At 35.5% G+C, this 26,171-nt stretch overlaps 3 protein-coding genes across 3 annotated transcripts; 2 read left to right on the top strand and 1 right to left on the bottom strand.

The window, feature by feature from the left end:
* The first annotated feature begins 806 nt into the window (after nucleotides 1–806).
* On the top strand, nucleotides 807–5,730 carry PXY (Leucine-rich repeat protein kinase family protein). The gene is made up of 2 exons (XM_086418478.1): nucleotides 807–3,655; nucleotides 5,105–5,730. Exons 1-2 carry the CDS (start codon nucleotides 997–999, stop codon nucleotides 5,536–5,538), a joined length of 3,093 nt encoding a protein of 1,030 aa, XP_086274604.1. The 5' UTR covers nucleotides 807–996; the 3' UTR covers nucleotides 5,539–5,730.
* A 3,436-nt stretch (nucleotides 5,731–9,166) lies between these two features.
* On the bottom strand, nucleotides 9,167–12,489 carry LOC147389365 (large ribosomal subunit protein eL15z). Its single transcript, XM_086418870.1, has 4 exons — nucleotides 12,332–12,489; nucleotides 11,832–11,998; nucleotides 9,706–9,903; nucleotides 9,167–9,579 (listed from the first exon to the last, which is right to left on the bottom strand). The coding sequence occupies exons 1-4, from the start codon at nucleotides 12,333–12,335 to the stop codon at nucleotides 9,334–9,336; spliced, it is 615 nt and encodes a 204-aa protein (XP_086274996.1). The 5' UTR covers nucleotides 12,336–12,489; the 3' UTR covers nucleotides 9,167–9,333.
* Nucleotides 12,490–19,349: 6,860 nt separating this feature from the next.
* On the top strand, nucleotides 19,350–26,171 carry LOC147389364 (uncharacterized). Its single transcript, XM_086418408.1, has 4 exons — nucleotides 19,350–19,692; nucleotides 20,841–21,048; nucleotides 24,365–24,458; nucleotides 25,649–26,171. The coding sequence occupies exons 1-4, from the start codon at nucleotides 19,379–19,381 to the stop codon at nucleotides 25,912–25,914; spliced, it is 882 nt and encodes a 293-aa protein (XP_086274534.1). The 5' UTR covers nucleotides 19,350–19,378; the 3' UTR covers nucleotides 25,915–26,171.

Here is a 26,171-nt window from a genome sequence, read left to right as displayed (position 1 = left end):
CTAAATTGACATTTTTACTGCTTAGGTACATATTATTTCATATTGCAATGTAGAAACCTGATTTTGACAATCCAGAATAAAAATTGAGAAATTAAAGCTAGCAATTCAAAAAATAAAAGTCACATTTACTTGATTTTACTATGAGAATAGTCAACTACTTAGATTAATTCAAACCCCAAGGGGATGGTTCAATGGTAATTTCAAATCTCATAAGCGATGAGAGTCACTTAGTATGACCAATATTTTCTCGGGTCACCCACGAGTGTGTTCCCTTAGTTACCTAGTGGGTGTGATGTGCGGGCGTTGCACATGCCTGAGGGAAGGTCCCATATGCCTCTGTTCCGACAATGACTCACTCAGTCCCCCTAATCGAACATAAGAACAGATGCCCCCGTTATAAAATAATAATAAAATAAAAAAAAAATAGATTACTCTGAGAAAAATTTTATAAATAAGAAAAGAGAACTCAACGTATCGACAAAGCCATACATCCTTGTTAAACTTATTTTCTACAATGATGGGCTTCTAATTCAAAATATAATTTGAGTTGTATAATATTTTGAAAATACCAAGTAGTTCCCACCTCCCCTAAAAGCTGTATCAGTGGTCCATGTAAAAATTGATTAGTTGTATGATTAAGATCATCAAATCAAATGAGGATTTTTCCTTTTTATTTATCTTAATTAAAGATTATAAAGAACTAAAGATAACTTTAATAAAATTAAGAGAAAACTGACAAGAGATTGAAATACCTTTCTTGGATCCAGTGTGATTTGTTCACAAATCCAATGGTATCTATAGAAGTAGCAATGCAAATTTTATCCTTTTTCATTTCCTCTCTTTCTCTTTCTCTCTCATACTCAAGAAATCAAAGGCAGCAATCATCATGAAACACCCTCTGCACCCAGCACTCCCAAAAAGCGCTTCTACCCATCAAAACCTCTTCTCCCTTAAATCTAAACCCCATTCTCATCTCACCCAAACTACCCAAACACCATGAAAATCACTTCTCTCTTCTGCTTCTCCATCTTCTTCTTCTGCAAAATCACTTTTATCTTCTCTGCAACTCTTCCTCCCCAACTTCACTCTCTTTTATCTCTTAAAAATTCTCTAAAAGATCCACTTTCCTATCTTCAAGATTGGAATCCCAAGACTGTTATTAACTCAGATTACTCTCAACAACTCTGGTGTTCATGGTCTGGCATTGTTTGTGATCCCAAAACTGGCATAATTACTTCTCTTGATCTCTCTTTTAAAAACCTTTCTGGCTCAATTCCTTCTGAACTTAAGTTCTTGTCTCATTTGAACTATCTGAATCTCAGTGGAAACTCATTTGATGGATCATTTCCAATCACCATTTTTGAATTACAAGAGCTTACCCATCTCGATATCAGCCATAACAATTTCAATTCTAGTTTCCCTCCTGGAATCTCCAAGATCAGATTTTTGAGATTTTTCAACGCTTATAGTAACAGCTTCGTCGGTCCTCTTCCACGAGAATTTATTAGGCTTCGGTTTCTTGAACATCTCAATCTCGGTGGTAGCTACTTCGATGGTGAAATTCCGGTGGAGTATGGAAATTTGCAGAGATTGAAATTCTTACATTTATCTGGAAATGTGCTAAATGGATCTGTTCCACCTGAATTAGGCTACTTGAATCAGCTTGAACATTTGGAGATCGGATACAATGGATTCTTCGGAGGAGTTCCTGTAGAATTCGCCATGTTATCGAATATCAAATATCTTGATGTTTCTCAGGCAAATCTTTCCGGTTTTTTGCCAGCTGAACTTGCGAATTTGACGAAACTCGAGTCGTTATTTCTGTTCAAGAATCGATTTTCTGGAGAAATTCCTTCGAGTTATTCGAATTTAAGAGCTTTGAAATCGCTTGATTTATCGGATAATCGACTTTCTGGAGAGATTCCAGAAGGTTTATCTGAGCTGAAAGAGCTGACATTTTTGAGCTTATTGGGAAACAACTTAACTGGTAAAATCCCTGACGGAATTGGTGAGCTTCCGAACCTCGAAATCTTACTTCTTTGGAACAATTTGCTTATTGGAACTCTACCGCAAACTCTAGGCTCGAATTCAAAGTTACTGATAGTCGATGTTAGCTCGAACTCACTCTCTGGTCCGATTCCGCCAAATCTCTGCCTTGGTAACAAATTATTCAAACTCATACTGTTCTCCAACAGGTTTGAATCTGAAATCCCTCCATCTCTGGCAAATTGCACTTCTTTGTTTAGGTTTCGAATCGAAGACAACAACCTCAACGGATCGATCCCTTTAGGTTTCGGTTTCCTGCCAAACCTGACTTACATGGACCTAAGCATGAACAATTTCACAGGAGAAATCCCTAAAGATCTTGGAAATGCGGTGAAACTTGCGTACTTGAATGTTTCTCGAAATTCTTTCGATCTTCCATTACCGAATAACATATGGAGCGCGCCAAGTTTACAGATCTTTTCTGCAAGTTTCAGCAAAATTACTGGAAAAATTCCTAATTTTATTGGTTGTCGAAGCTTGTATAAGCTTGAATTAGAGGGAAATTCGCTAATCGATAGTGTTCCTTGGGACATTTCTCATTGTCAGAAGCTTTTATCTTTGAATCTTCGCCAAAATACTCTAACAGGCATAATTCCTTGGGAGATCTCGACTCTACCTTCGATCACCGACATCGATCTCTCTCATAATCTCCTCACTGGTTCGATTCCATCAAATTTCGATAGTTGTAAGACATTAGAGAGCTTCAATGTCTCCTTCAATCTCCTAACAGGACCGATTCCAATATCTGGTTCGATCTTTCCAAATCTTCATCCATCTTCCTTCATCGGAAACGAAGGTCTCTGTGGAGGAATACTGGCGAAACCTTGTAATTCCGGTGCGAATTCCGACGAAGATGTCAGATTACGGCAAGAACATCAACAACAACCGAAGAAAACAGCAGGAGCGATCGTGTGGATCATGGCTGTAGCATTCGGGATCGGTCTATTCGTTCTAATAGCAGGATCTCGATGTTTCCAAGCAAATCGTAACCGTAGATTCATCGAAGATCAGAAATCAGGAGGACCGTGGAAGTTAACGGCGTTTCAACGGTTAAATTTCACGGCAGATGACGTTCTAGAGTGTTTATCGATGACAGATAAGATTATAGGTATGGGGTCCACTGGAACAGTTTATAAGGCGGAAATGCCAGGTGGAGAAATCATAGCCGTTAAAAAACTGTGGGGCAAACATAAAGAGACGGTGAGGAGAAGACGAGGGGTTTTAGCTGAGGTGGAAGTGTTGGGGAATGTGAGACACCGTAATATCGTGCGACTGTTAGGATGTTGCAGTAATAACGAAAGTACGTTACTTCTGTATGAGTACATGCCGAACGGAAGTTTGGATGATTTGTTGCATGGGAAGAATAAGGGAGAGAATTTAGTGGCTGATTGGTTCACCAGGTATAAGATTGCATTGGGTGTTGCTCAGGGTATTTGTTACCTACATCATGATTGTGATCCTGTTATCGTGCATCGGGATGTTAAATCAGGGAATATATTATTGGATGGTGAGATGGAGGTCAGGGTGGCGGATTTTGGGGTCGCCAAGTTGATTCAAGCCGATGAGTCCATGTCTGTGATTGCTGGCTCTTACGGCTACATTGCTCCTGGTATGCTTTGTTTCTTCAAATTTTATTATTATATAAGTAATTCATCTTTTACAATTTCGATATTTATAATGCATCATTTACTTCACAAATAAACGAAAATCTCTGCATTATCATAAAATACACAAGAAAATTGAAGATTTCATCTCGTTCATGAATGATATTTGAGATGACTCTCAAGCAAGTCATCTTGATTTCTTATGCCTCATTATATTAGATGATATGTTTATTATACTTAAACGAACATTATTTTTTCTTAATTATAAGATGAATTAGTCACAAAATTTAATTCAATATAGATACTAGTTATTGATTTGTTACGAAAAATTATTTTATTAAAGAAGATTTGATGAAATTTTCATAAACTCAATTGATATTTTGAGTCAACTTTAGATCAAATGAGTCGATGTTATGGATGATTTATATTGACCATGATTTCATGTATTTGGTCAACATTAATGGCTGAGAAGGAAGAATTCTCGAATAGATTCTTAAGAAAAAAAAGTTCCATAATTTTTTTAACTAACTTGGTAGGTAACAATAGTTTTTCTTTTCATCTCAACAATACATTTGAGAGAGCCTCAAACATCCTCTGAGGATGGAAAGTCAGACTTTGGGTCGAGTTGCTCGGCTTATCTCCAGATATCATATAAATTTTAATAGATCTCCTAAGTTTTAATTTCTGATTTTATTTATCTTCTTTTGACTACACGAAGTCAATACATCGTAGACTCTTCAGTTCTTTGACCTTGGTTATTTAAAGAGTTTATATCTCGTACATGCACAGGTAGGTTAACTACTTTACTCCCTCTTTATACACATTACACACCACATGCCATGCCACACTAACATTCGATTGGTATATTCTAGTTATTAGATTCCCTTATATATTTTCATCTTCAGTTTTGAATATTCAGGAATCGTGTGTAGTTAGTTAGCTACTCAACCCTCATGTGTGTGAGATCCAAACTCTTTCATTCTCTAAAATAAAGTCAAACAATCAGCCAGGAAAATTAATTTAAAAAATAAAAAATAAAAAATAAAAAATGGTGGGGTGATCTCTTATATGTTTCCTTATCCAGGGAGGTGAATAAAAAAGCTCATTTCTCTTTTTATTTTTTTATTTTTTAACCCATTGGAGATGAAGTAAAACTACAGTGAACTAGTAGGGGGTATAGTGGCGCATGCGTTGCTTTGGAGTGGCATCGAAGATTCTTCCTTCTTTTTTGTGCCTAGGCTTTTCTTTTTACCGTTTCGAGTGCATTGCGCACTGTTGCGCGTGAACTTCTTTTTCTTTTCTCATTCTCTTTTATCTTTCCGTTTTTTTTAAATCTCAAATTTAAAATACTATTATTATTATTATTATTGTAAGTATTGTCTATATTAGTATTTATGAATATGGTTTATATATATATATGAAATAGAAATTGAATGTGTTATGATGTTTCACAGAGTATGCTTATACATTACAAGTGGATGAGAAGAGTGATATATATAGCTTTGGAGTAGTTCTAATGGAGATACTTAGTGGAAAGAGATCCGTAGAGGCCCAATTCGGAGAAGGAAATAGTGTCGTTGATTGGGTAAAATCAAAGATCAAGACCAAAGATGGTATCATGGAGATACTTGACAAGAATGCGGGTGCATCATGTGCTTCGGTGAGGGAGGAAATGATGTTAGTGCTTAGAGTTGCGTTACTTTGCACAAGTCGAAATCCTGCTGATCGACCATCCATGAGGGATGTTGTGTCGATGCTGCAAGAAGCCAAGCCCAAAAGGAAGATACCCGATGGTCGAAGTGATGGAGGAAATATTATGTCTGATGTTGGTGGTGGCGCCGACAATGATGCTAAATCCTTTGGCTCTAAGCAAGGATTAGATTGTTAATATAATTTAATTTTAATGTTTTTTTTTTTAATTGTGGGGATTGGTATAGGAGAAGGAAGATGTTTTCATTTTCTTTTTATGGAATTTATGGTTTTTATTACTTTTTTTTTTTTTCAATATGTGAGTGGGTCTGGTGATTGTTGTAAGATCAGATGTACTTGAAGGATCTTTAAGGGTGTGTTTTAGTTTCTATTGGGATTTTGATGGGTGTGAAAATCCTAGGCTTATGGAGAGTGGTTATAGTCTATAAACCATCATATATATAGACCAACAAAAGTGATGAAGCGCACTACATGATGGGATATCTTGAAAGAGGGATCCAATGCTAAATGCCAAACCTTCAAATGATTGCACCATGTGAATTGGTCCATTTAATTTGCCGACTGGAAGAATTAATGAACAGACAGAGAGGATGGATTGGACCAAAATATCCACCTCATTGACCTACTTTTTGTTTGTCAAGGATTGCATCATCCAATCTAGGGTTTTGATTCTGGTCTATTTAAAAAAGTTAAGGTGGTGTTTGATTCGGCTTCAAAACGCAGTTTTTCGTGATTTCTAAACCCAAAAAATGGATGTTTGTTTTGATTTTTTATTATTATTTTAAAAATCGTGAAAAGTCGTGATTTTGAGAAACGTAAAAAAATATGTTTATTATTATTATTATTGAGTTTTTGCGTGGGCTGATCACTATACAATGATTGTAAGGAAATGGCCGCAATACCCTTCATGTATTTACCATATTTCACTGACAATAAAGTGAAAAATGGTTTCAGCGTCTCTCTGCTCGAAGAAAATTGATTTCCTCTCTCTCTCTCTCTCTTTCAGAACATAGGGCATCAATATCTTTGTCATTTCTTTGTTTGACGAAGATAATTGGTTTCAGTGTCTACCTCTTTCTCTCTCTGTTTCAGCACATAGGGCATCAGTGTCTCTCTTATCTATATGAAGAAGACAACTAGATTTAACGTCTCTCTCTGTTTGAAGAAGACAACTGGTTTCAGCAGTCCTAACCATTAGAGCTCCAATCGACGGGGTCCGATAGACGTCATACCTTAAATGAAGTTTGATCTACCTTCAAGTGAGTTAAAAATCAATTAAATTTTTTTTTTAATAGAAACCCCTTTTGTTCAAAGTCGATTTTTGTTTTTATAAATTTATTCAAATTACAATAATTATTTTTTATAATTTTTTAATATAAATTATATATATATATATATTTAGTGTAACTATATTAAGGTATTTTAGTCATTTTTGGTGTATTCTGATTGCATTATCAACATTAAGGGTATTTTGATCATTTTATCATAATACATTATAATCTAGCAACTATATCAAACAATAATTACCAAATTCTAGTAGACAATACAACACTTTTACAAGACTATCAAATAAGCTTTTTACAATTATTTCTGATAGTTGCTTCTTAAAACATAATCTAACAGCAAATTATGGCAACGTTATCAAACGAGACCTAAGTTTTTTGCAGGAGTTTAAAGAAAAATGTGTGGTTATCCATAACACATACAGATATAACACCTTAAGATATGCTCTTGGCATCAATCACTACAGGATCTTTATGGCCTCAGGTGGCATAGGAAGTTAACTGCTCAAGTGGAGTTGCACCTCTACCCAATTTGGGAGTTGGGGTCTTGTTCATTTACTACATGATGGTTTTATTGAAAAAGATCATAATGATATTTATTGGGAATTAGTTGGAATGTGCTCGTAACTTCGTATCTATTAATTGGGTTTTGGGTTCACACGATCAATTGGGGGGGGACCTGGCAACTGGCAACCCAAAGAAGCGAAGTCCAATGTCCCCAATTCCCACTTTTCCGATTCTCGAGGCAAATATCCCTTTCTCCATTGTGTGGGATGTCCCTCTTGTATCGTGGTTCTTCGAGGTTCAACAACTTTGAACTTTTTTAACATAGTCTGACTCTTCTCTTTGTGGATTGTCATATGATCCACACATTGTGGACAACTCTATGATCAAGTTCTCCTTCTCCTTAGGATGATTTGAGGTGGGCCTAGAATAAAAGTGCTTGAGAGTGACCTCAAGATTGGACCTCTTATCACACATCATGACTTGAAAGTGGATAGGAATCATAGATGCTTTTTCACTCATATCTCAAGGAAAAGCATCTATGGTTCGCATACACTTTCATGTCAGGGTGTGCGATATGAGGTCTAATCTTGAGGTCACTTCAGTTTTATTCTAAAAAGATTTGATAAAAGATGATGGTGGGAGTGTGCTTCATAAATCAAAAGTATGGACTCTTTCACCAAGACCAATGGTAAGATGATGGAAATTCATTAACTATTGCTCAATTAGTTGTCCATGGGACATCCATAAATTACAACTTAATGTATAAAGTTACATAATATATATATATATATAAAGGACACCCGCTATGCTATGGCAAGAAACACCATCAAATAGAGGATCACCATCGGCCAACTTGATATGTTCAAGTGTTCCAACTCAAGTGTTCCAACTTGATATGTATAACCAAAACTATACATGGTCTAAGAATTAAAGCATTGGAAAGATAAGAGCCTTCTGCATGAACAAATCATGGCAACTCGTGGGTGGATGCTATTTGAGATAACTTTCACCAACAAAAATGTCTACTTAATTATCTTCATTAGACATGTAATTTTAAGATTTGTGTTTACTTGGGGAGTTATGCTAGATTTTTTGTGCCAAAAGTTAGATGTGGATACCCCAATTGTCAGCACACATGCCTCATGGACGCCCAAGAGGCATATTCAATATTTAAGGGATTATATTTGAAGTTTATATCGTAGGAAAGTTTTGAAATTTGAAAGAAATTTAACTCCTAATCAAAGATGAATGTTTACAAGTAAAAAGAGAGTAAATACTTACAACAGGAAGAGTGGTATGGTACTCATTTTTCATCTTTTCTCACACATCATGAAGTGAAAGTGTATAGGAATCATAGATGCTTTTCATCGACATACAATCCACTTTTCACATCAAGATGTGCGCTATGAGGTACACTCTTAAAGTCACTCCAGCAGTGACTTATTTTATATCCCTTCCATTGGTATGTGTCAAGCACAAGAACTATTCCAATTATGTTGAGGTATGAAGACTCGTAAATCATTGCCAACAATGTTCATGTGAGGAACAACTTCTGTGATGAACTGCTGGGACAAGGCAAATGAGAAAATTGCCTTCGTGAAGCATTAGAGACAACACCAGAGGTGATCCTTGGAAGACAAAGGATCAACATAACTTCAATCAGAGGCTGAAATGGGCGCATAGAAATGATCTTGGCAGCAGACTCCAATGAAGCTAAAATAATTGGGAATTGTACGAGATTTTCTCTTTCCAAACGTGCAAAAGATCATCACAGAACCACCTCTGTGACTGATTATTTCCTTTGTCACTAATTTTGTACAGCCATAACAAATGAATTACAGTAGGTTCTGAAAAGATTGGATGTCAGCCAAATGAGGCAGTGTGTTAGCTCTCCACAGATCCACCGTTCCCAAAGTTGTCACATCAGGAGAGTCGATTGAGTGTTAGTCAGATCATCACGATTCTTAAGAATAACAAACAATATAGAAAGCTAAGATCAATAAGTTTGCAAATGTGTTCTTAAACATGCAATTTATAGCCAAAAATGATCCATACTTGAAAACGCCTGTGTTACTTGATAATTCAAAATTTTCATCTCCCAAAAGAAACTTAGTCCTACTATAAATAATAAAAATAGAGCAAAGAGCAAATAAAACACCACCAAATAGTAAGTATCTCCAGAATCAGCGGTAACGGCGGAGGGAAAGAGAGTTGTTCCTCTTCCAGGTAGCCCTACGTGAAGGTCTTGCTTTGTGATGCAAGTGTCCCTTTCCACGAAGACCCCTGTACTTCTTCCCAGCAGATGTGAGCCCACGAAGTTCCCTGTGCTTGTGGACAGGATTGCAGATCCAGTTGATCCTTGGGTCATTACGGATGGCATTGTGAGCAGCATCGACCAGGATTATCTCAAAGTATTTGTATGTGGAATCCTATACATGGAAGAAAAAACACAAAGATGATGCTTACAAAGTGGTGTTTTCAAATTTCTCATTGGGGGGGGGGGGGGGGGGGGGGGCAGTAGAGCATTGTGTAGAATCTCAATTTATGCTACTAACCTCATTGAGCCAATAGGAGTTGAGAACTTTTAGGCCACCCAATTTCCGGCCGGCACGCTCCTCTGCAACTGACCTCTTGTTTCTCTGAAATTTGAGTTGGGTGATACCTTGGTTCTTAGGCTTCCCGTACACAATACCTTTGGGAACAGGCCGCTTGCGACCACCGCGTCTAACACGGACACGGTAGATGACATAACCCTGTGAAGGAGCTCAACAATTATTACCACGAAGCAAGTATAACAATCAAAACGAAAGACTTGTAAATTCCAAGGAAAAAAGAACAGTGTCAACTCTTATAACATAGAAAGAATTGAGATACTCGTCTCCACAAAAACATTACATGAAAGAAAAGTGAACTTTACAAAAGAGAGCAAGTACAGCTTCCATTATAACATTTATATAAAAGATCAGTGTTATTCAGAATGAAGAATTGAAAGTAGACCAAGATACTAGCTTGAAAGAATGAAGCCATGGTAGAATTGTAGAGGCTCACGCTGTAATAACTACCATCAAGTTTACAGCTTCCCATCTTATGGTATTTTCCATCACCTAAGGCTATTGTTCTAGAAATATCACTTCACACTCTACCAAGACAAGGCATGAAAATGAAAATAGCACTTTATATGAATAAAAATTGCATTCGATTTTGGTATGCAGTAGTAAGGTATTGCAGATGTACCCATAAATGATCAACATGGGGACAACAATAAAAAAATGAGCCCTTGGAAACACAGATGGACATGACAAATACCTACTTTATTTTATAGATAACAACAAATGCCTACTAGTAGAACTGATGATTGCACTAAACAACATCAATACAAATTGCATTTCATTGACATCTCAAATACCTTCAAATGGCTAATATCATAGGCGTCGAGTGTTAGTAACAATTGAAGGCTAAACACGAACCTAATGGGCCATGGAGCGCATTCAAGAACAGATCATCTATGACACAAGATTACTTCAAACAAGGGCTGATCTAATATGTATGATTCAAATTGTCATGAGATGAGCAAAGCTCCAGGACCAAGGCTAATTGAACATAAAGGTCGTCCAATCAGGTTTATTGGGTTTGTGAAATCAGAATTTATGTTTGAAATATCACTACGTGGTTCATTGAAAAAAGTAGCTTGTGATAGACAACACTGTAAAGAATTCTGATCATACAATCCCAAGATAAGTGTTTCAAACCCAACTCCTTCACATGCATTAAAGCAACATGTCCAATTGATGGTCTCGTTTATTCTTAATTACCATGCCTAGACCATTAGTTAGTGGTCAAACAATGCAACTGTATATGAAACTCAAGATGAAAAAATTCGAACAGAACAATTGCAACTGCCTGTTCTTGAAATGTAGCTTCCTTTTGAGCAAATTTAGCATAAATGGTAAAAGTAAGGTTAAGTAATAAGGATCATCGTTTAAAAAATCGGAATGTATCAACTAATATGTATTGGTATCAGTGAAGATCGATATGAAACATTGAATGTTTTGGGAATGTATCGGGTATGTACCGGAATGTATCAGTTTGTATCAAATGTATTGGCAAATATCATCTCGGTATTTCCATTAACCGGAACATTCAATTGATATTATATTTAAAACCTTGACCTATACAAAATATTGAATGTCAGGAATGTACTGGGCATGTATCAGATAAATTTTTTCAATAACCGAAAGATACAATTGACAATACATTTTAAACTTTGATAAGGATAAAGTTGGGAACCAGACAAGCATTTCACTTTGACATAAATCACAATAAATATTATATATATAATTTTCTAACAGGAATGGGATTAAGAACTACCCACAATGCATAATCACATTAACAGTCATATAACTAGCTTAGACTAAGCTATTGGATGGTCACAGGATTCACACAAAACAAATCCCTAGGACCATCATTTGGTTTATAGGCCAAATGGAAGAAACTCTTCTGCAGATGACATGGGCATTTTCTATATGCATAAAACCAATCATTAATACAAGATTTCTCAATGAGGTAGAACAAACAGGCGTGATACAAATCAAAACCCTAATCCCCAAAACTTAAAAAGAAAAGAAGGTTTTTTGATCGATTGATAAAGATTAATCAAGCTAGGGTTTAGTATTTCTTTTACCTGCTTAGCCTTGTAACCCAAACGACGAGCCTTATCAGGGCGAGTTGGACGGGTGACGCGCACGATCGAAGGGTGTTGACGGTACTCCCAACACCTCACCCTCTGCAAGAACCTCATAACATCCGACTGTTTCTTCCTCCATAGCTCCGACACGTACTTGTAAGCCCCTGAAATTGGTCACCCAAAACCAGATTAATTAAAACCCTAATCCCCAAAACTTGAAAACAGTGGATAGAACAACAGATCTGAACCCTAAATCTCAAAAACCCCAAACCCATTTCTACATTTTTAGTAGTATGTAATTGAAAACGAGATATGGGTTCATGGATTCGAATGCTAGATCACAGAAAACCTAAATCTTAGTTATCTGAAACAAACTCAACGACCAAAAACGCAAAACACTCTATTAAACAAACCCTACGATCTTCAAGATTGCGTAAAGGAACACAAAGGGTGTGTGTGTGTGGTGTGTGTGTGTGAGAGAGAGAGAGAGAGAGTACCCATCGTTCAATCAGAGCTTCGCCGCTCGCACTCTATCTAGGGTTTCGGCTCACAGGGGATGACATTTGTTGTGATGCTGGCATTATAAGCGAGGAAGAGAAGTATAGATGTTTGATCTCAGACGTCCATTCCATAAAACCCTAATCCATCCGTGGAAATAATGATAAGGGTTCTGGAAAGGTTCGGGTCGGATAGGTTAAATTTGTGTACCTGGCTGAAATATTTGAAGAATGATTAATCACGGGTTAGATTTTGTCGGGCTTGGGCTGATTAAAGAAGATCTGAAGTTGGGCTTGAATCATAATGCAAGATTCCAATAACGTATGGTCACATATGTGGCAAAAATGCTCACTGCACCCACTTAAAGATCATTTTTAAAAAATTAAAAAATATCATTCAAAGAAAAATCTCTCGTAAAGGGTTTTTAAAAAAATTTCCAAATTAAGGGCATTTTGAAAAGAAAGTGAAGAATAAAAGGAATCGATAAGAGAAGAAAAAAAAATACCAAACAAAGGGTATTTTTGAGATCTCTAAGTCTTATACCCTTTATTTCTAACTCTTATCCAAAATCCATATATAAAAGTCCTCTTAGGTATTGTACGAGATGGTCAATGAAAGTTCAATATATCACCAACAGAAGTCTCTCAAAAGAGAAAATGAAAAGCCCATTAAGTTAAAAACTTGAAAAGACAATTTAGACAAAAGATAGGACGAGAAAGATAAAAGAAAAATCGAAAATCTGTAAGATTGAAAATCCAAAAGTGCAACTTAGGCAAAAATGAGGGTAAATAAAATAAAAATAAAAAACCCATTAAGTTGAATACCTGATAGGGCGGCATAATCAGAAGTTAGGACATATAATTTAAAAGCTCGCTAAGCTAAATACCCAAAAGGGTAGTTTAAGCAAAAACCAAGGTAGATTTAAAAAAAAAAAGGTCAAATAGAGCAGCTTAGTCAAAAGTTAAGATAATCAAAGCGGAATTAGCACGGAATGACAATACGCAACCCTCAACAAAAGAATCTTTTCAAATTGGACGATGTTAGAACCCAAGCTAGCAAAAACTCATAAGCTATGTGATCTCATTTGAGGACAATCAAAACATGTTAATCCATGGCCAAATGAACTGAAAGGAAAAATGATTAGATCCCTTAAAAAATCCAAAAACAAAAGTCTTTCAATTCCAATACTTATCATATTCAATCAAGTTTGAGTTTGATTCGAGATTTTCAAAATAAAAATGCTAACCCAATGTGCAAATGATAATCAAAAGATGTCAAGCATTTCCCTTTATAGGTTGATTTCCAAAATTCTAAAAATTGGTTCGTTTTGTCACTTGTTGCAATGTGTCCCACCTAACTTCGTGGTTAGTCTTTCTATAAGCAACATTGTCTTGTACTTGTGGCAATTTTGGAAATGACTTCTTTATCCGGATTCCTCAATCTTAGTCAAAGGAAGTAAAAATAAAAAAAATTACCACCCTCCTTGTGGAGCTTGTAGAAAATTTCCTAAATTCTAGACTTGCATCTCTCCTCGATTTAAGTAGTCCAACCAAAATCTAAGCAAGAACAATAAGACTTGGATTTGTCCCCTTTTATGCCAAGGGTGATATCAGTGGATCTAAAGACCCTTGCCTAAAATTCAATGACAACTAAAATGAATGCGGAAAAATTGTGTGAAGCCCGTATGGTATCCAATTATTTTTAAAAACACAAATCAATTTCAAATCCAACATGTCGTATACATAGCACACACGTGCATTTATCTTCTTTTCTTCCAAATTAATCATGTCATTGCATGTATTCACTACACATGTGCACTTGCTTGCAATCATCTCCACATTATATATATTATAGTTAGTGAGAGTGCATACTCTAGGACTTGACGTCTTATCCCTAGTTAGTAAGAGTTCGTTTTCTAGGACCTAATATTGCATTTTCAGCTAGCGAGAGCTCAAACTCTTGGACCTGACATGGCATTTTCATTGTTAGCCAGAGTTCATACTTTAGGACCTGACACCCCTTTAATTCAAGGAGGGTGAAAACTTAAGAATTCAGACACCCTAACTTATTGTCAAATCAAGTTACAAAATGAAACGTTTATTGGCTTTGGTGATTCGATGTCGCATCATTCACCAAAATAAATCTTGCCATCTAGATTGCTTACATCCTCTAGCAAAGAGAGGCATATGTAGACACCCCATATTGCACTCATCCAATTTAACAACTTGTCACCCTGGTTGCTATGGATTCCTTGTGACGAGTAAATAATGTTGGGAAACTCAAAAACTCATGTTGTACTCTTTCAATATTCCCAGATTCCACCCATTCCATTTCTCAGATTCTAGATTCTTTATTATTATTATTATTATTATTATTATCTATTCTCGGATTCTCAAATCCTTTACGAGCCTTTCTAATCACTTTGCCAATGAAATACCTAAACAAAGAAATAATGCACGCTTAAGTTCACAGATGCAAAATCTCAAAATTTGCGAAACTTGACCAAATGGCCAACACACCCTCGACACTTCACATACACTTAGAAATTGCGATACGTTAGAAAAATGCAACTCAGAAACATAAAAATCATTACTCTAGAACCAAATGAAATTTTTTGCCAAAAATGTTGAACCTCCCAACAATAACAAAAATACCACTTGTGGAGTTGCACCCATTCCGCTTCGAGAAACTCAAATCTCCAACAAAAAATTAAAAGAAAAAATTGAACCAAGAAAATAATTAAAAAAAATTAAATTAATGATTATCTGAAACTTAAGAATTGTAAATAAATTTTAATGAGCAACAAATAAAATGAAAAAGTCCAAATAAATTATAAAATTATACTAAAATTAATGAACCTCGTTAATAAACCAAAACAACAAGATGATAAAATCAAATTAAAAAAATTAAAAAAATTAAAAAAAAAAGACTTAACAAATTAAAAAGATAAAAACTTGAATCGTAAAAAAAAATTCAATTAATTAATAAAAAAATATTTAAAAAAGAAAAAGATTAAAAGGTTTAAAAATCTCAACATATAGAAAAATAATTTTTTGGAAACATTAAAAGTATTTTATAAATAATTTTTTTCAATTAAATAAACAAAAATAATGAAACTAAATGAATAAAACTTTATAAATAAAATTTAATATACAAAATTGAATAAATAAAAAAATTATATAATTGTGGGTCCCATGATGTCGGGTGTCCACCAAATAAGATTCAAATAAAGAAATAAGATAAAATCAAATGAAAACAAAAGCCTTTTTTTTTATCATATTTCCTAATGGCGAAACTAAAGTTAGCATTTTCACAAACGAGCTGTGATAAATTGACACGACAAAACATACATGGTCTATACGTGGCAAGGGCACAAAATCATATATCATTCTCTTTAGGACAAGGAAAAAAGATCATTCGTCGCCTAAGTTGAGAGCAAGAACCACTCTCCTACTCTCGAGTGGTAAGCGGGATGGGCCGCCTCGTTTTCCTCAAGAGATCGGGGGATAGATTCTCCCGATCCTTTCCAGGGAGAGAGGGGTGGGGGGTCTCAATACAACGGTTCTGTGCCAACGCCTTGTCATCCATGTACAAGCCGCATATGTTTGGCCGCATCGATTTATCATTAGTCTTAACAAAATTTTAATTTCCATTGCAGACGATCGGGTTCACTCATCGTTACATGTGGTGAGTTTATTCCTCTTTTTTGGCATGGGAAATCAGATTTCTTAATGCTACATGCATGATATTTGTAAAACCCATGTTTCTTGATATCTATGACATTACAAAAGCAATGCTGCCATAATGTGAATATTGCTTTGTTACATGGCATTCCTTCCATATTATTAGACCAATATTTCTGTAGAGGAAAGATGAATTAATGCAAGAATTTTATTTATTTGTACTTACTATAGTAGTCATGTTTGCATTATTGTTGGGATGAGTAAAGTTCAACTTAGTTGTCGACTAGTTGGATTTGAAGGAAAGAAAACTCAATTTCGGTGTGAAATTAATTTCATGGATTTTGAGTAGAATCAAACAGTCCTTTTTATTAGTTTGGTCATAAATTAGATTTTGTTTAGCTAATTGAGTCGAGTCCATATTTACCATTCACCAAGATTGATTTTCTTAGTTGTTGAGTCAATAAGGTATGAGCATACGGCCCATCATGTTAGACATGGATTCATTTTGACATGTGCATAATGATGATGATGATGATGTCAATTCACCTAAGATAGTATTTTGACCATAGTCCATGTGGGTTGACTATAGTCTAAGTTGATGGATAGTAGTAGAGACCAACTTCTGAGTTAGGTGGAATCGATGTCTTAACACCTTTCAGATTCTGTAACCAGACCCCTTGCCCAGTATCTTCATCGTAGATCGACCTCAGTCCATATTCAGAGATAAATTTTAGGTTCCTAGACTTATAATTAAACGACGACTCCAAACACTGAACCCACACACAATTCGAGATAATTTCAGAACATGGTGCATGTAGGCTATAGGTAGGTTGAAGATTCTCAAACTTCAAGCTTCATTGCAAGCCAAGTCCAACTTCTAAAGATACCAATAAAAATCTATTTTTATCTTGGGAGGAGCCAAGGAACCAGTCTTGAGCCGAGCTCAAGCAATTAAGAGGTCTACTAGTAATGTCCTTTGCCCAATTGCAATTTTTGCAAAACTGCACATGACCAAAATTAGGATGATATGGATTTATACTTTTTATTATTATCATGCTGAAGTGACTCTAAATATTGACCTCATTTTGCACTTTCTTGACGTGGAGGTATTGAGATAAGAGTGAAAAGCATCTATGGTTTTCTGCGCACTTCCGCGTCAAGAAAGTGCAAATTGAGGTCAATCTTTGAGGTCACCCAGCATGACTTTACTTTATTGTCAAGGTGGTATGGGATTTGTTAGAATCATTTGACCCCTTGATGTTTGGCCCAACCATTCTAGACCTATCACATAAGAATCAATGAGAGATTCAGATTATTTATTCTAGCCATGAGATTTGGGCTTTCTTCATGGGCCCTATAAATAAAACTATGGATCCAAAAGATCAAACTATTTCTACAAAAGAACAGATATAAGAAAACAAGGAGGGCAAGTGATTAAGATAAGAGGATATTTTTGGTGGAAAAACCAAGACAGCACATTTTGGAATATATATATAATATGATGGGTAGAGATAAAGTATAAAGGAAAAAAAATGTGTGATTTAGACTTGCATCTCAACCTTTATCCCAATGTTTTCGAATAGATGACAACACTCTTTGACTTAATGAGCATGAAAAGATTAATAGATACTGATCCAATTGCCCTCACATCCAATCTAAAAAAGAACCCTGGTTCCTATAGGTTAAATTATTTTTAGGGTTGGACCATTTGCACTCGTTTTTTTTCTCGTCTCACCCACTTAAATGTTGTTTTATGATAAATAGTGGAATTACTTAACACAATAGTCAAACTTTTTATTCGATAGGAAGATTTTGTTCAGTATGAAGCTATTTAAAATTTACATTGCAACTCAGTAGGATCCTATCAAACTCACCTGAAAGGACTTGTAGGAACCTACTGATTGACACATTGTACCAACCAAATGAAGCTTTGTTTGAAAAAAAAAAATTTCGCTACCTAACTACTAGATTAGAAGTTAATGTTTTCACGATCATTATTAACTTATTTTGCAAGCTCTAAGTATATTGCTTCTATCACGAAATCCTTGTTGAAATCCTAGTTGAAATTATGTAGGTTCGAAAAAGAAGAAGGGACCAAATCAGATTCGGTAGGGGATGGTGGGTGGAAGCAGGAAAATTAGAATTACACCTTTCACCCACTCTTTTAAGTGGATAAAAGCAATAAAGTGGGTGAGACGAGCAAAATAGGTGGATGCAAATAGTGCCCCCTTATCTTTAACACATTCCATGTTCACCTTCTCTTCAATCTGATTTTCAAATTCTTATAGAAAAATCTTGCTGCCCCACTCACCATTGTGCTCACTGCACTCACCTAAAACACATTTTGGGGTAGGATGTACATAGAATAGTAAGTGCAACGAGCATAAAAGTAGGTGCAAATAGAACGCTGTGAAAACTTATCAACTCTTACTTTTCAAACTCTTGATAGAATCCACGATAGAAAAAATAAATTACCATATAAGTTAAAAATGACACATCTTGGAGAGAATAATCAAATGGCTTGGCTCATGTTTATAGCGTTTTATGTTTGTCGTCCTAATTAGTAAAACAAGGTCAAGGGGCTACATTATCAATTTGAAAACTAAGGATTATTTCTAATATTAACCAAAATAGGAAGGAATATGTCTAAATCACCCAAAAATATATATATTGAGCCATGCTGCGGACTTTATTTTTCACACTGCGCCGATGAGGAGGTGCGCACACAACCACAAATACATGTCACTTGTATCTCAAAGAGACACATCCATGGCCACCACGTCAATGCAGTGTGAAACTAAGTCCCTCTAGGATTTTCCAAATATATTTGATATACACTTAATTCTATGATTCTCCCAAAAATTTTAAGAGTCGTGCTGAGGTGACACAAAGGACGACACAAAAGTAACAAAAACTCATGGTGGCGCACACCTTACCGTAGATGCTTTTACGAGAGATATGAGTAAAAAGCATCTGAGGTCATGTGTACGCCACCACATCATTTTTGTCACCTTTGTGTCTCCGTTGGTGTCATTGCAGCATTTTCCAACTTTTAAAGTAAAAATAGATCAAAATAAAAAACCAAAGCTACTCTACCCAAAAAGCCAGCTTAATTTGTTTTTAGTTGATTTAACCAAATACTTAATACCTTCTTAAAGTATTTCTAGACCTTACTTCTTGAACATTTTACAAAAGAAAATTGTAATTAACATATAAGTGATTAGAAAAGAAGTAATTTCATAAGATCATAATTGTGCCAGAAGATCCCAAAAGTTGTTCCACGTGGCAGCTGTATATTGAGGCTTATTGGGAATATCTAGAGAGAGAAACAGTCCGATAGGAGTGGATACTCGCAGTGGAAGGATGGGTGGAGGAGGAGGAGGGATGGTCAGGGCATTTGGAAGGGGAGTTGGTGGACGTGTTGGGGCAGTTCAGGAGGCTTTCTCTGCAACTACAACTGTGCTCAATAATAAGCCCATCACTTCTCTTCGTATTGCACCCACTTCAACTACATCTGCAACTCTTCCTTCCTCCTCATGTTCTTACTCCTCTGACTTTGATGAGTGGGATCATCATGGAGAACAACATGAAATAGCAAATGGGTTTTATAATAAATTCGTTTTTGGCCCTGTTCCTTCTAAGGATGAAGTAGATGTTGCTATTTCTGCCCTTCAAAAGTAATTAATTTAATCTTTATTATTCTTATTCTATTTATTTTATTTTTGTTTCTCAATTTGTTGTGTTTTTTGTTGCATATTATTATTATTAATGATGGGTAAACTGGATTTGAACCCAAGACCTCAGATTTGCTTTCCAATGTGTCAAACCAACTGATCTATGGGTCTAAGTCCATTGTTGCATATTGTTATTGTTTTATTATTGTTATTATTTTTTTATATTTTATTTTAGTGATTTATGGTGGAAATGAAGTTTAGAATTTGATTTTTTGTGAGGTTCTGTATGGAAAACTTGAATATATATATATATATATAATTGTACAAATTTTATTTTATTAAAAATGTTTCTCCAAAAATAAATTCCAAAATTCCAAAACAATAGAATTCCCTCTCTGGGTGTTCCTGTTTCATACTTTGCACCTATTTCTTGAGTGATCATGGTCACCTCTTTCTTGAATTGTGTATGTGGGGTTCGGGCGGAGTTTGCTCCATATTGCTATTGAGTCCTCTACTGATATCTAGTTTGATTTGTTCTGTGGTCCTAATCGACAGGCAATTCAGGAAAATTGTGGGATAGGAAACCACGAGAACATGTCGGGATTTTGAAAATAAGCAATAAGGTTGACACCATTAAATAATTGTGATGTCTCTTCCGCTTCAGTGAAACAATTAAGCTTAATAACTTGAGAATTTAGCATGGTAGGCCAAAGAGTGGCTCAAAGTGGTTATAAATTGGGTTGAGCTGCTTATATTTTTTCAACCACGGTCTCAATTTTTCGATTTCTTATATTGGATTCAAGGCTTATAATAACAGTCATCTCTTTCTCGTCAAAGTCTAAGACAACTGAGACAATATCAATATGGATTGGGCATCGCTCTTATTCTGATTTTAAAACTTGATTTTCTTTCTAGGCATTAAATCTGATGGATTAAGAAGTATGAAATGGAAGGCAATTTAATGTTTGCTGAAATATGAAACTCTCTCCTAGCCATGTTCCATCTAAAATATAACTCTAGTGTGTGTTTCAAGTGTCACCATTTGTTCAAGCATCATGTTTCACTTTATTTTTTAATATCCGATTTGTCTTGGTACTCATGTACTACAATTGAAGCATGAAGTTCATCTGCTCGTAACGATGTACTTGTAGGGTCTTTGTTCCATCCTCATATTCAGAGCTATTTAAAGATGGATCTGCTTCTAGTTCTAGTTTTAAGAACACAGCTTCTGCAAATGGGTCAGAGTTGGAAAGGATCACGCCAGCACAGAATGTTTATGATCCAAGAACTTTGCAATCTCATGGTTCTCAAAGAGTTTATGATGCCTTCCATTTACTGCGGACAGAACCATCTGTTCAGGTGCCTTCTAGTTTCCAGCTTAATGTTTACTTAGTGATCTGATACTTGTCAAGACTAATTTATGCTTGCTTTATTTCCCTTTTCTCACTTATTACATGTCTATTGATTCTTGTTCTTTATATTTAGGAGTTTGTTATATTTAGCTAATATAATCTTGTAGTCCAAATGATCACTTGTTTGAAGCTCAATTTCTGTATAGTTGATGCATGTGATGACTGTTGTTCGGGTTTGTTCAACCAGGGGCAGAGCCAGGATTTTGCCTACGTGGGGGCAATTTAAGAGTTGAAAAAAATTTGAGGGGGCAAATAAGAGTAATTTTTTTTATGGGGGCAATAGTGGCATTTTTTTTTATCCATCGTTGTTATCTGTCACAATAGCTCATAACTCCTTATAGACTTTGAAAATTCTGCGGGAGCAAGTACCCCCACTGTAAATCCGCCCCTATGTTCAACAAAGGCAGATTACAGCCCTAGTTAGAAGAAATATTCAAGTTCAAGGTCCCAAAGAGAGTGAGAGGAAGCCCAAAAGAACATGGATGGAAATAGTGAAAGTTGAGATGAACACTCTTTCAATAACAAAATACTTGGCTCTAGATAGAGTGAAATGAGGGAACAGGATTTACTAAGCCAACCCCAAATCTTTGGGATAAGGCTTTATGAACTCAAAGCTGGTGATGTTTAATAGTTAGAGGAGGATCCATTGAAGAATTCAATGTATCCATGAGAACATTAAACAAAAATTGATGGATTCAGAAGCAAGTGTAGTTCTCAATGAATCAAATCACTTTCTATACATTAATCAACTCACGTTAAGGATGAATTGAGTGATAGGAGAATCATTAAGATCACTCCATACTAAGTTAAAATAGTTATTGTAAAGGATAATATGTACAAACTTTCCTTATAGGCTTAAGCAAACATGTAACAACTTTATCCTACTAGATACAGTCTTATATTTTTGTTCCATACCTGTTGCATTTAGAAGTTTGACTTTCATACTCCTTGTTTTGTTATATTTTTCTTTTTGGTGGAAAGCTGCACCCTTGGTTTCTAATGACAACTGGTGCCTGTTTACCTAACCCTTCTCAGATCAAATTTTTCATTACTCGTATGTGTGGTTAAACTCATTCTATTTTTTCAAAATTTATGTGACCCCCATAGAAATTTGTTCCAACAGTAGGATGGGTAGTGGTAAGGGTATCAGATACTGCAGTCATGAGCTTAGATGAAACCTTATGATAAAAAACAAAAAAATGTGTTGGGAGGATGCGGTGTGTTAAATGGATGCGCTTTTGTTGAAGCATGCCTGGTGGGTGCACTTCTGGTCAGTGCATTAAAAGGCTTAAGCCTTGAGGCGTGATGTTTATGCCTCAAGGAGAGGCTTAGCCACCATGCCTCAAGGCTTAAGCGCCTTTTCAAAATTATGTGAGGTTTAAGTCTTGATCGAAAAAGCCTTAAGCATCAACCCGAAAAAGCTTAAGCCTTGGCTCAAAAAATCAAACCGAACCTCCATTTTTTTAATTCCTTAATTTGTTTTTCTTACTTATTTATCCCTCTTAATGTTATTTATTTACTAAAACTTCTTAAATTGGGGTTTTTTAAGTTCAATAAAGAAAAGATTTAGAGAGAAATGTCAAAATCTCTCTTAAACCCTATTTTTTTCCATACACAAAGATTTCTTCATTGTGCTTTCAATATTCATCCTAGTTCTATTCCCTCACTTTTTATGAGTTTCTTACGAAGATTTGCATAGAATAGAATCATCAAACGAAAATTTTACTTGGTACTTAAGGTATGTTGTTGTTATGTGCATCTTCTTTAAGATTTTATAATAAAAAATATTTAAAATCTCAAAATTTTTTTCTTGTTTTGTGTTTTCTTTTTCTTATTATTGATAGTGGATGCTAGTAATGGGTAGAAAAAAATGGTAAACAAGTGAGTAGAGGTGGAGATAATAGAAGAGACCTCTCTTGAAAGCATGGGATTCAAGTTGATGAGCCAAATACCGGTTTGGGGAAGTCATATATTTATGTAGAATGTGTGTATTGTTGTAATGCATTAAAAATGGGTGAAAAGGTTGAAAGACCATTTTGCGTGCACTAGAAAAAATGTTGCCCCATGCCCACATGCATTCAAAGATGTTAAAAAGGAAATGAAAGCTTATCTATTTGAGGAATAAGAAAATAAGAAGATTAGCCAAAATGATTTTGAAAGATTGAAAATGAAGGGGCATATTATGGTGGCCTCATAATCTTGCTTCATTTCTATAGTTTTCCTATTTCTTATGAATTTTTCGTATATTTTGTAGGTTTTTTTATTATTATATAAAATTGTTGAGGCTTACACCTCACCTCAAAAACCCAAAATGCCTCAAGTGTGCCTTAGGAACTTTAAAACACCGTTTCCAGTGGAAGAACAGTTGCAAAATTTTCATTTGGTAAGACTTACAAGATGTTTGGGGAACACCTTCTGTGGACATATGGGTAATTATGTTAAATGTGTTGGCCTTTTTGCGCATTAATTTAATTTCTTAGAAGCATTATTGACATGGGGCGGGGGTTATTTTACTCATGACCTAGATAACGGCAATATTATCTGAAAATACGTTGCTGACAATGGGTTCATTTAGCTGACCCCAAGTTATTGGGATTAGGATTTGATGATTATTATTCTCCAAAAATATTACGAGTTTTAAGTTCTATCAGATTCTTGCAAACACTAGTAGTGGGAAGTGGGTCTGAGCCAGTTCTTGCTTCTGATTGTTTTTGGCTTCCTGCAACTGCAAAAGCAGGAAGTGCTTCTTAAGTTTTTACTAAATGATAGTTTGAATCCAAAAAGCACTCTCCGAATGAGTTCCCTGATGGACACATAAGAAATATCATGGAAGCTTGGCAGCTCTCCAATGATGAATTGACATGTTCATTCTATACTCCCAACTTTTCTTGGTTTCCTTGTTCAAGAGACAGATTCACCTTATAACTAAATGCATTAGTTAATAATGAGTTTTTTTTCCTTCTTGAAATTCATTATTGGGACTTAAATACAGAAGACTCAACTACATATATATAGTATGGTTCTCTACATATATATATATATACTCCCAACTTTTCTTGGTCTCCTTGTTCAACAGATTCACATTATAACTAAATGCATTAGTTGATAATGAGTGTTTTTTTCCTTCTTGAAATTCATTATTGGGACTCAAATACAGAAGACTCAACTACATATATATAGTATGGTTTTCTCTACATGTATATATATATATATATGTACTCGTTTCTTCAATTTGTATCTCTGAGGATTCTATTTGTATGTAGAGAATGGTAACTTCATTATCTACTGATAGAGCTGTGTGGAACGCTGTTATGAACAACAATGCAGTACGTGAACTTAGAGACACGTTCTACACTGGTATGCATGAAAACCTTTGACTATAGTTACTATTGTTTCATCGTGACCCAAATTTCAATCGTTGTTTTGTTTGAATGAAATCAGTATATCTTGTTGATTCTTTAGCCAAATTTTTTTGCTAATTTCTTATAAACCATGAAAGTCTCTTGACACTTCAATTCGGTCGCTGACTATGGCTTGTTTAGGATGTGATCTCGAAAGGTAGTTTTCTATATTATCCACTTTTTTGCTTCATTGTTTATGGCACCATCTTGTACTGAAATACAAACTGAGGAAAGCTAATAAGAGTCCCCCTACATTACATACCAAAGGAAAGGCTCACAGTTAGATTTAAAGTCTACATTGCAGTGAAAATTTGTCAAAGCTGCATTTCAACTGGCTAGTGTTTTGAACTTTGGACCTTTGTTTTTGGATCCATAGCTTGGTTGACATATCATAATGCAACTTTTAGGCTATTGGTTCAAGTCCACAACCCACTCTGGATGTGTGACATAAAAAGCAAATCGTCTCCCATCTACGATGTTACTCTGTTATATGTGGATTGAGCATCTCAAACTCTATCATTGTTGTACTCTTGTCCATGTAAGGTCCTTTGATTTGAACCAGCACATTTATATAAGAAAGATTCTATTGGCACCCAAATTTTACTTATCATACCCCAATTTCTTAAATTATTTATCACACCCCAATTAAAGATTAAAACACACTATTGAAACATAAAAAAGATTTGGCTTAAATTATTGTTTCAACAGTACAAACCACTTGTTCAAACGATTTCAATAGTTGTCTACAATTTTGATAAAGCTCATATAAAATCCTAACTCCAAAAAAATAGAGCTTCTATTGGCACCCCAACTTTTACGTATTCTCTACCATTCATTTATTTTCTTTATTTTTAATTGGGGTTTAAAAAGTGAACGTTGGGGTGCCAATATCAGCTCTCTTATATAAACCATTGATACATTTCTCATGTTGGTCATCTTTTCATTTTCATATAGTGGAAGCATTGTTGTCCATGAATCCGTGGTGGTGAACTTTGTAAACATGTCTTGTTTGTTTGATTGTTGTTTCTCATGAACTTACCTTGCTATCTTAGTGGGCAATCCTCAATTTTGCAAATCTATCTCCTACAAGCTTTATGCAGCCTCGTACTTATTTATGAAAATTTGAAATTTTCATGCTCCGTATAGCTGAAAGCAGTGGGGGAGGGAGCTCTGGTGAAGGTTCGGATCCGGCTATGCGCATTCTGAGGTGGATTTTGGACAACACGAAATCAAAAATAGTGGAATTGATAGCGAAAATGACGAGGCTCTTGAGCGAGGCATTTCAACATGCTGAGAGGGGGACGGCCCCAACAGCATCCACAGATCTCTTGGAGGATGCTCTGAAATCCTCTTTCCTTCTCTCAGTTGTCATCTTTCTACTCGTGATTGTGACTCGTGCCCACAGGATTTGATTATGGTTCGAACACAACTGTCCCTTGCTCGTACTTATTTTCGGGGTTGGCTTTTATTGGTGGCAGTCTCCCTCTTATTGACACCACCAGTGTTTTATTATGTCAGTTCAATAGGTTACTTATGTAATAATGGTGTTTGTTTATAAATATTATTGCTTGTTAGGTCCATCAGAGCACTATAGAACACTCTGAATGAGAACATTTATCAAATTTCATGTATTGGCCTTTAATCCAAGGGAGGAATTGTGTTGTTGAAA

The sequence above is a fragment of the Akebia trifoliata genome, chromosome 12, assembly GCF_017979445.1.
Source record: "Akebia trifoliata isolate Shusen 1 chromosome 12, ASM1797944v1, whole genome shotgun sequence".
Classification (NCBI taxonomy): domain Eukaryota; kingdom Viridiplantae; phylum Streptophyta; class Magnoliopsida; order Ranunculales; family Lardizabalaceae; genus Akebia; species Akebia trifoliata.
Note: the sequence above shows the minus strand (reverse complement) of the source record. Positions and strands in the feature narration are given on the sequence as shown.